At 39.7% G+C, this 11,229-nt stretch overlaps 1 protein-coding gene across 4 annotated transcripts in view; it reads right to left on the bottom strand.

The window, feature by feature from the left end:
• ESCO1 (establishment of sister chromatid cohesion N-acetyltransferase 1) overlaps positions 1–11,229 on the bottom strand; it is a 53,157-nt gene continuing 41,928 nt past the window's right edge. For 2 of the 4 annotated variants that reach the window (XM_006265230.4, XM_019490585.2), the window contains 3 exons: positions 7,582–7,725; positions 6,208–6,395; positions 1–1,214 (listed from right to left, as the gene is read on the bottom strand). In XM_006265230.4, the coding sequence (XP_006265292.3) occupies positions 1,067–1,214; positions 6,208–6,395; positions 7,582–7,725 (480 nt within the window). In that variant the 3' untranslated portion in view covers positions 1–1,066. The other 2 variants (XM_059724184.1, XM_059724185.1) reach the window with 2 other exon arrangements.

Here is an 11,229-nt window from a genome sequence, read left to right as displayed (position 1 = left end):
TTGCTTTAAAAAAAGCTATCAAGTACTTTATTTTTAAAATCTACATTATATACAGATCAAGAAAGGCCACAGCATTTTTTCCAACATATACACCCTTTTAAAGAAGAGGGCTTTATGAAAAAGACAAGTAACAGAATGAAGTCCAATAACAAAGGCATATACCCAGTACAGCATTTGAAGGAACATGAAGTCCTTACACCAGTTCTTTTGTTTTAAGTTAATCTTTCACAAACAATGGTATGTAAATGTCCTATATTTTATGTTACTAAAGGACCCAGGTTAATTCGTCCCTGTTACTTACATGAATGCACAGAAAGCATACCAGGACCTACCATATGATCTGTGAATTTCATCACCCTTAAATACTGCATCATAATAGAAAAGTAGGGAGACTTTTCTGGCTCTGGGCTGGAACAACCTATCCCAAGTCAGAGGCAGCCAGTGCCCATCCTCATGGTAGCATAGGAGAGCACCCACAAATGGCACCCCCTACCTCTGAAGCCCTTTGCCCACCAACCAGATCCAGTGGTTCTACAGGCTGGATCTGGAACATGGGCAATAGGCTGCCAACCCCAGCCATAATATACTTCTTTCACTGATGTTCTGAATCTAGTTTTAAATGTTGTCAAACAGAGTATCTTCTATCTACCTTATGAAACCTTCCAAACTGGTGGTAGCAGGTCAAATACTAAAAATGTACAGTACTAAAGAGCACTGGTATATCACCAAATTAAGAACTTCAATATGTACTCATCAGTGAGACCATAGTCCTTGCATTAATTTACAGTCCACTATGAACAAGTATCTGCTGCATGTAAACATGACTAACTATAGATAAAATACAATCATAAACTTCTGTAAAAGTTAACAAAATATCTTTTTTAAAAAACAAAGTTAGCCTATTACTGCATTGTTTACAACTGTAATAAAATAGTACAACCTTTTGGCTGTTACCAGTCCTGAGTTCATTGGGATAAAAAAAATGGCCCTAGCTCCTGGTTAAGGTCAGTACCCACTCAGTACATTTGAGCAGAAGTCTTCCACTAACTTGCTGAAGGAATTCCACTTAAGTGTGATGTTGTCCATTGAGAAAATTATATACCAGGAACTGGCCCGTGCCACAGTACTGTGTTGCAAAGAGTTTTCCATCAGGAGTTGGATCAGAGAAAGCAATTTCTTCTTTACTCAAATATGAGCCATATATAAAGTTACTCCTGTTTAAAAAAAAAAAAGTTACTTTGATGAAGCAATACTGCAACAATTACCTTCCCTCAATTCAAGTCAGATAATCCTCACATAAAGATCCATGGAGTTTTAAAATGGCAAAACCAAGTTCGTCTGTCACTAGTGGGGTATTAAACCGTTTTCTCTAAATAACTAGAGTACACTTCCCTAATTTTTTAATAACTATATACAAGAAACAGTTATAAGTAGTAATAAGCTAAAAATGTAGTCCCATGCTGGCTGGCATACATCTGCATAGCTTGACAATGCACTAGAGATTCCAATAAAGAAATAATAGTAAAGGTAGGTAGATGCCAAGAGACATCTGAAGAAAGGAAATTTTTATAAGAAAGCTTCTCACCTATTCTTCATATTGATATCTAGTGACCCTACACACATAATTTGGCACCACAGAATGTAACTACAACAAGAACTATGTAGAAGAGAAAAGATTGTTATGGGTGATATCTTTTATTATATCAACTGCATGGTTGGGAGAAATTTAGACAAATCTTTGAGTACAAGGCACCCTTCTTCATGTTAGCCTTTTCCTGGTAAAAGGTAGTGCAATAAAAGCTTGTTTATCCACTTCTAGCTAAATAGCAAAAGAACAAGTTTGTTTTTTAGATGCCTGTCCTACATCTGTCCTATTAAAGGATATAACCTCTTGGACCAATAAGCTATTAATTTAATGATGCAAGCTGTCAGAAAACGGAAGTTCTGGTATGCACCACACCTGTCATCTCTCCCATGGCTTGGCATTTCTGTTTTTCTGGAAAAAATGAGGGAAAATATTTCAAAAGAGAGTTTGATTTAATTAATCTGTACAGAAGTTTTATGGACTTCAACGGTGTTACTAGTCTTGATACTGAATGTATCTATCAATGCTATTTCCTATGAGCTGTAAAAAAAGAATCATTGTATTCATTTTAGAATGGATTTAGCATTGTATTCTAAGTACCGTCTGATTAAGTGGAGGAAAATACTTGTGTTCTGCAATTAAAACTACCAGAAATACCAGGGTTCTGAGCTACAAACAACTGGCAGCAGGCAATTCCTGAGTTGTGTGAAGACTGAGTAGAAATGATGGTCCAAGACACCACTTGGTACTGGGGTAAAAGTACATCAACGGATTCAGAATGTTTAAGAACACAGCATATTAATGTACATAATAGATAAGATACTTTCAAGATGTTTATCATAAATGACTCTATAACCTTTTGTTTGACAAAGTAAGACAATGGCCTGAAAGTGTTTTCTCCTCCCTTTTTACCTTGGGGAAAAACAAGTTCAGGATATCAAAACTTTTTCTATTTTACCAGATATATTTTTGGTGGACTTCGGTTTATGGACATCTGGAGCTCTCCAAGACCTTAACTGAAAGCAACTTCAACAGTCAGAAGAAAAGCTCTTGTTAAAGAGATACCAAGGGACTAATCTATAAAATGTCCAGGTTATTATACCTGCTTGCAGATTAAGGTAGAATGCATTAACCTCTAGATCAAAAAAGTAAGATTTCAGTCAAAATGTGTTGAGTCTATGAAAAAAAGTGAGGGAGAGGATTTCAAAAGAGCTTGATTTCATTCACCAGAGAAGTTTTGTGGACTTCAATTGTGTTACTAGTCTTGGTAGTGAACGCACCTGAAACACCCACTAGAAGAGAATACAATAGAATCTGCACATCTTCCATTTTTTACACTTATACTGCAGCAGTGCCCAATGTATGCTGATGTTCCAACTGCTTTATTCTTAAAGAAGTTTAACAGTTATCTTCTGACTGACATTTACGACCATGTAACTAGTTGGGCTCCTATATGGCTCAAAGAGATCTTACACAGATTTTTTTTTTCTTATTTTGGAATGCAGGTCTGTTGGGAGGGTGTCAAAGCTAGAATTAAGCTAGTGAAACAGGTCAAAGACAGTGAATTCAAGGACTGTTGAGGATTTTTCCATTATCTTTGATTTGGCTTTAGTCCGCTAAGGTAACTGTATCCTGTAAATAAGTTAGAAATGTAAACTGAAAGAGCTTTTCGGTGTTGTCTGGGGAGTAACCTTTTTTAGATCCTAATAAAAAAAAACATTTACAGCAGCTTAATGGAGAAGTACTAAATATCACAAACTTTCTAAAATTAAAATCAAAGTCCAATTATCAAATGCACATACTCATTTGATGGTGCCTTTGATACTCCCAGGTTCTGAAAACAACTTTCTAACCCTTGTATTAAAAAAAAGTTTAGAAACTGGCTGGTTCTTTCCTGGGAGGGACTTTGGCACTGCAATGCTTAACAGTAAAAGGCCTAACTTTTAAAAGCCTTGCTACCATAATCCACACCCCAAGTTAGCTACTTGAGCTTCTTTCCAACACAAATGCCACAAAATCAGAATTTTTGATGATTTTGGATCTCAACAGTAACCTGCCTGAAATAGTCCAGAACAAATAAGGGAGAATCAGGTACCACTTAAATTGTAAACATTTTTTTTTCCAACCTACCTGTTCTCAAAAAAACAAGTGAAGTCAATATCCGAGCAGTTAGTGCAAAGAGGCAGATCCAGATTTAAGTTATTTCTCTTCCTGAGTGCAGAACAACATTCATCATTTCAGGTGAATGGTTTAACCACCAGGCAATAGCATGTTCTAGTGTGGGTTGTCAATCTCTTCTGTCAAATAGCTTCATTGGGCAAGAGAGACTGAACTACAACCTAGTAGTTAAGACCCTTACCTGCAAGGGGAGATCTGAATTCTAGCCCTTGCTCTAATGAACAACTAAGTGTTCACTGAAGAAGAAAAACAGCCATGAAACCTGCTTCTCAAACCACTAGACTCCAAAGTCATGCTCACATTCTCTATGGTTGTCCAATGGATATTTTGTGCAAACAGAACAGCTTTAACAGGAAGGGTTGAAAGAACCCCTCCACTAAAGCATTGACTTGGGAAGCAGAAAACAGAAGTTCATATCCCCTCAAGCAAGGAGTTGAGCCTGTAACACCCACATTCTGGCTGACTAATGTTCACTTATAAATGAACATTTTTCGTCTCCATATGACAGTCCTTGCACAAGACCATGAAACCACTGGGATATTGGCTAAAAGGAGGGCAATGTTCTAAGTGTGTTTTATGCAGATGCTGCACAGAATGGGGGCATTACATCCAGAAGTTCTCTGAACATGCCTACTATATTAGGCCTCTGAGGCAAGATAGATGGAGGAATGCCTAGTCCAAGATCCCAACATAGCCTAGGATCGAACTACAGGCAGTCCTTGACTTACAATGTTTCGCACTTACAACTTTTATAAACTGACACCCTGTTTCAACTTTAGGACGTCAGTTTTGAATTACAACGGTTGATCCGATGCGACACCACACCAGCAAACAAGTTCACTGTGTCGCTCACCTCCCTGGAGAACATCTGTCTAAACTCGCTTGGACACTTTAAGAAAGCAGACAAGACTCCAAAAAATCTTGCAGCCAAGACTCCTGAGAAGACTCCAGCCAAGAACCCTTCAAAAAGTCCAACCAAGAGTCCTTCAAAAAATCCAGCAAAGTCACCTCAAAGAAGTCCTTCCAAATCAATATGATTGCTATTTACAATATAAATACATTAATGTAGCTATATTACTCATCTATAATTGATAGAGTACAAAATTCTGGGGTATTTTTGGTGAACATAAGGTACCAGGCCTTGGTTCAGGAACCAATCCCCCATTTATAACATAGTTTTTTATGAGAAAATTGGTTCCGAGTTACAACGTTTTGACTTAAGATGTGGTTTTCAGGAACCAATTGTGTCATAAGTCCGAGGACTGCCTGTAAATGCTTAGTTACTCAGCATTGTCAGTACTCAGGTGATTCTGGTATGTCCAGTAGGAGACACACAGGCATCTAGTAACTTCACTGGTGGAATCTTAGGAACTTTAAGCACCTCCAAAGATAGGCAATAGCTGAGCAGAGGTTTGATGACCTCAGTTCTGAACCTAGGTGCCTTACTGCCACTGCAGACATTCAAGAGAAATTGTAGATCTAGCCCTTTAGAGCATGTATACACATGCTCCAGGGGAGGGGGGCATAGGCTTTAATCAGAGCGGCTCTGAGAGCCACTCTAATGAAAGTGCCCAGAGCATTTTGTGTATCAGCATCCCCATGCTGAAAAATGGTGACGGGGTGATTTAACTAGAGCTTGTTGAATGAGCTTTAGTTAAAGTGCCCCCGCTGCCATTTTTCACCATGAGGACAGTAATACAAGAGACAAAGGGGTCTGCTGGAGAGCAGTAATTAACACGCACCAGCAGACTCAAATCAAGTCTGCTCCAACATGCTGTAATTACAGAGCATTGGAGCAGCTTCACTACTCATGTATAGGTGCCCTTAGCGTTTAGCCAATGTGGGATAAGTGCCTTGAGCCACGCAACTCCACAAAAACTGGAAAACCTCAATTAAGGCTCAATGACCCTGAAATCATTATCAGACTAGGGTTAGGATACACTACAGGAAGAAAGGAATATGCATGTAGGTATGCAAGCAGAATGGATATAAAGATTGTATTTTTGCTTCTTACTTTAAGGTTAGAAAGGATGAAAAAAAAGTATAAAAGCTATAGCCAACAGATTTGGTCACAACACTTAAACCATACTTGAAGTCTGAGTGTTAAGAGTGCCAGAGCCCTGTTTTCTTAAGTCACTTGTGACTCCAGTTTTATCCTGAAGTACGCTGACTGCACAAATGTGGTCTTTGTTAGCCGAGCTATTTTGTAACATACAAAATATATTACAAATGTATTTTCAAGGAATTTTTTCTGGTGAAGGCAGGCCCTAGTTATTTAACTAGTTGTTAAACTGGTTGTAAAAACTAATACTGCCAGCTGTACTCAGATGTATGTCCAATTTAAATGAAAGGCCTAAAAACCCATGAAGTTTAAGTCAGACAAAAATGTTACTGTTAATTCAACCTGTAACCCAAATTATTAAAAGTAATGACTTTAATAATACCTAAGACATTCTATCATCCGAGAAGCAATTTTCTTCCGGCGCATCATGCTGAACACCCAAATTCGACTAATCCCACAGATTGCAGGCTCAGGAGAAGTTGAGCAGCACCAGGCTTTTTGCCTTTCGAATGTGACTTTGTCATTTTCTGAGCTAGCTTCTGGAATCTTCTCTTCTATAACTCGATAGCCCTGAAAAAAATGGCAAAGTATAATGCAAAATTAATTACTCCTAGCTGCAAATGAATGGTAGTACAAGATAATCCACTGTACTTTAAAATTTTAAATTAAACGTATCCACGCACTAACATACTATGTTACTTCAGCCAAAAGAATAAGTTATCTGACCATAAATAGTTTAATTTTAGTCCCTTTTGAAGCCACCACCCACTTTTCAAGTGCCATGTGTTAGGGGGAAAGGGTTGCATAAAAATTACAATATTGAAGAAAATCAAAGTACAATTACAAATTTATTACGAAATTTATTTCTATTTTTATTCCTCTTCAAAATTTTCTTCTCATTCCCTGTTCACTCTCCTCCTGTACTTTCTGAGAGGGTAGGAATATCCATCCATTTTCCTACATAAGTAAGTATCTTATGTCAGGGCCTACCATTTTAAGGTGAGTATTTAGCTGCTGGAAATATCAATGGCAGCAGTTCCCAACTAGGGCTGGATGGCAAGATTTCTCACAAACCACTATATTCTTCGATCCCTGTTACCCAGTTTGCCAACTTAATTAACAGCTACTGTGCAGCTACTATCCCTGTGCTTACAGTTTTCCCTTATTAAGGGAAATCTAAATCAAGGGACAACTCTATTTCATTTGCGGCTAAACTCTCTTTTTACTTCTTACGGTGGGATAAAAGCTATTAGAGGGACAATTAACACAGTACAGCTGGGGCACAGTAAGTCCCAACCCATGTTAAATTGCAGACACACAAATGTTGCATGCATGATCACACCAAATTATCTAAGTGGAAGCATAACACAAAAAAAATTGTGAACCAGTGGCCCATAACTCAAAGTGCTGTATCTTATCTTCTAACAGCATGGAGATTAGTTCTGTAGGATCTTTTAAATTACTTTTAAGTGAGTATTTTCTGTCTCCATATGAGAGTCCTTGCACAGAACGAGGAAATAGAAGTAAGAGGCTGACTACTGTTGGACATTCCTGTAGGTGGCATAGACTACATGCTTAAGCTTCACAAGTAGGATCTTAAATTGCACAGACATCTTACATTGCAGATTTACGAATCAATTGCGAAATCTCCAGAACAGAATTTTAATAGATTCTCTGGATCTGGAATACCTAGCAAACATAATTAGCCACTAAATACTGAAATCCTAAAGACCGATAAAATTCTGGATACACTTACCCACTGTATATGCTCAGCAATTAAACATCCAATCACTTTTTTGTCATTAGAAATAAAGAGAAGTGTCTTTGTTCTAGAATAGCACATAAGTGGAGCTTGTTGAAACCCCAAGTCATTGTCTACCATTTCTCTAATCTCTTCAACCTGTCAAAATAATAAATGAAGATTAATATACAGTAGAAGACCTACATACAAGAAAATAAAAGCCAAAAATGTAACAACAGTTTGAGTTATACAAGCACATCTGAAGCTTTATTCTTCCATAAATTCTAAAGGTTATTAAGCAATCAGGACTCATGGTAGAAGTGGTATCTTTTATTAAACCAACTAAATTTTTGAAAAAAAAATTCTTTAATTGCAAGCTTTCAGGCACAAACACCCTTCTTCAGGCATGGGATAAAAAACTGTAGTTCTTCTGGGTATAAATGAAAGTTCATATTTCATAGGAGAGTTGAAGGTGTGGTAAAATCTCCTGTTTGGAACAGTTCATTTTATACGCAGATTAGGTTCAGGGTTATTAAGAAGGGCTACTGAGAAGTTCCAAATGAAAGCATTCACAAATTTATTTAAAGAATGCTTAATTAAAAACATAAGACATTTCTTTTGATCAACTTTCAGTGGTTTCAAACTGTATGCACCCAGTCATTTCCATCATCACAATGGATCTAGTTGAGGCTAAGAAACAGGCTTCACAAAATCAAGTGTGAGGTTTAGTATTCATTTTAAACACTGAATGAAGCCAATATTTGTAGCTTCATTCTTGACACACAGTTCTCAGAACAAGGGGTACATAGTGTTGGCACTGGATTTATGATGCAGACACCTTGTTTTGGGCAGACCCAAAACCCGTAGACTGACCACAACCTTTTTCTTTGATAATAGGCAAATTTTATTGATATACAGATAACTTTATTGATACAAAGCATATAAGAATAATGCAAACAACTTTATATTTACCAGTTTTAGAGATGTTATCAGAGGGAAGGTATGTTTGGCCAGCATGCAAGCTTTATCCCAAGGTTCTTTTTTTAAATGTTACATGTTAGCAGCCTAGAGGTCGGAGCCTGTGGCTCTCCCCCTTCCTCTGACTGTGGTGGATGACAGACTGGTGGTGTGCCCTTTGTACATAGTGGCCTTGGATTTCCCTTTTGAGGACCCTTTGCTGCTCTGAAATTTTTGCTTTTGTATTTTTTTTTTGTGATTACTTTTTATTTTGGGGCATTGCCGATTGTTTTTTTGTGGTTGTGATACTGTTCATGTTTTGTTTTGTCAGCATATTTTTGTTTTACAAACCCATCACATGCACACAGCTTAATTTTTTTTTCCAGATTTTTTTTCTAATTTGGTCCGTTCCCCAAAACCAAAAATCTCAAGAGCTCTGCAGCTGGGCACTGTGACCTGGTGCCACCTTATTTTACGTTAGGGAACACAGTGCGGTACATGTTTATTTTTCAGCCTACGTGTCTGTTTGCTGCTTGCCTGTTAGACACAGTAGCCCTTAGGAAACTTTTACAAACAGGCTTTTTAGAAATTAATTAACCCTTGCCATTACCCTGGACCATTGTTTTAATACAATATTTACTTCACCTACAAGCCAATTTTTAAAAGCAAACCTTTAAGTACCATTCTCTAGCCATCACTTAGCACAAAGGAACACTGTACCAAGATGCACAATGTTTACTCTGCACATATCAACTCCCCAGCTGGGAGCAATACAAAGCTTATTTGCATGTAAACAGTGCTGCACTAATGTGGCTACATTACCTCCATGTGGGGAGTTAGCATAAAGAGCAGACATGGGGCACCTCAACACAGTGCTGTTTGGCACCATATAGACATACCAAAAAATACATCTTCCTCCGATTCGCCAATGAGAGACTCTGAGTGGATGACAACGAGTGCAAAGCAAAGTGCAAGAATGTGGACTGCAACTGATATCCCTTTCCTTGAACTCTCTGCCTTTACTAAATTCTTGAGATATGAATGACTAGGCCAACTAAGCCATTCTTGCCCAGGCTTTTCAAAGCCACTTACTCCAATTTAACTTATTTAACAATTTAACTATTTAACTAAGTAGTAACTACTATACTACACCCCTTTGGCCATGGCAAGGCAGATATTTCTCAATTCTGACCAATTACAGGCAATCCTCAACTTATGACTTTGATGTATGATGAACGGCACTTATGACCTTTATAAATTGACACGTTTCAAGGTTTCGATGTGGGTTTCAACTTTATAACGCTGGATACAGCTGTGTCCAGCTAGTAAGTCTGGAAGGGGAGGGGGGGGAGGTCAATGCCCCTGCAGTGAAGGAGAGACTGGAGCTGGGGCAAGCGTGGCCCAGCCAGGGAAGAGGGGCACAGGACAAAGGCGCAGCTAGTCCGAGAAGTGTGTGTGTAGGGGGGGGGAGCGGGCTCCCGCTCCTGCATGCCGCTGGTTTGGGAGTTGCTTGTCTGGCAGCTCGTGCCACTGCTCCCACCACTCATACAGGAAAACATGGGGGGGGGGAGGGTGCCCCCAGATCTACATAAGGTGGGTGGGGCTGCACTGCACTGCGCTCTGGGCAGGCATGGTGGCACTGGGAACAGGGTCTATGCCCTGCCGCTGCTTGCCCAGCTAGGGTAGGACGGAGTTGCTCAGCTGCCTCTGAATGAGCAGCGATGGGAGCCATCCCCCCTCCCTGCCCCAGCTGGTGCCCCTAGACTAGGGCGGGGCAGGTGGAGCTGGGGCTGTAACTTGCTGGACTATGGGAGGGCAGCAGGGACTATGGGGAGGCTACAGCAAATTTTTGGGTGGCTTCAGCACCCCCATAGCCCCTGCTGTGCCACCCCCCACCCCCATCCCCACCCCATGACTTCCTGGATGAGCAGCAGGAGCCGCCAGATAAGCAGCTCTCAGACCAGCGGCGCCGCCCACCCCCATACCCCTTGGATAAGCTGCACTCTCATCCTGTGCCTCCTGCCCCAGCCCCTGTCCCAGCCCCACCTTGATCTGCCCCCTGACACACCTATCCTCCCCACTCCCCTTCCAGACTTACCAGTTGGACATAGCTGTATCCAGCATCCTAAAGGAACCAACCACCCATTTATAACATTGTTGTTATGGGAAAATTAGTTCCTAGTTACAACCTTTCGACTTAAGACGTGGGTTTCAGGAACTAATTGTGGCTTAAGTCTGAGGACTGCCTGTATTCGTGACCAGGAAGGAATTTTTCTCCAGAGCAGACTGGCAAGAATTCTGACGGTTTTTCTTAGTTTTCCCCATGGCTCCCAGAAAGCCCAGTTGATTTAAGAGTAACGGAATTTTAAAGGTTGAAGAAAAGATTTTAAAATATTAACTTTTTTTTAGCTCACAGCTAGTGTCCAGTGCAGGTGAAGGTTAGAAACAGATTGTTTCCAGAGATAAACAGAATACATCTGGTGGATCTCACATCTACATGTACCCAAGGTCTCTTCTACTAGTCTATCCTCAGCATGTGGGACCGAGCAAGAGGTTAAGGTAGGCAAAGAAGGCTCTTTGAAATGGGATGGTTTTAGGACACGAGGCATTTTAATCCAAAATCTGTTAAACCAGGGGTATCAAATTCATTTTGCCCCAAGGGCTAGACAAACTATTCCCAGGACCTGAGGAATAGTGACTTGTACC

The sequence above is a fragment of the Alligator mississippiensis genome, chromosome 3, assembly GCF_030867095.1.
Source record: "Alligator mississippiensis isolate rAllMis1 chromosome 3, rAllMis1, whole genome shotgun sequence".
Classification (NCBI taxonomy): domain Eukaryota; kingdom Metazoa; phylum Chordata; order Crocodylia; family Alligatoridae; genus Alligator; species Alligator mississippiensis.
The sequence above is the reverse complement of the archived record's forward strand: the minus strand, read 5'-3'. Positions and strand labels throughout refer to the sequence as shown.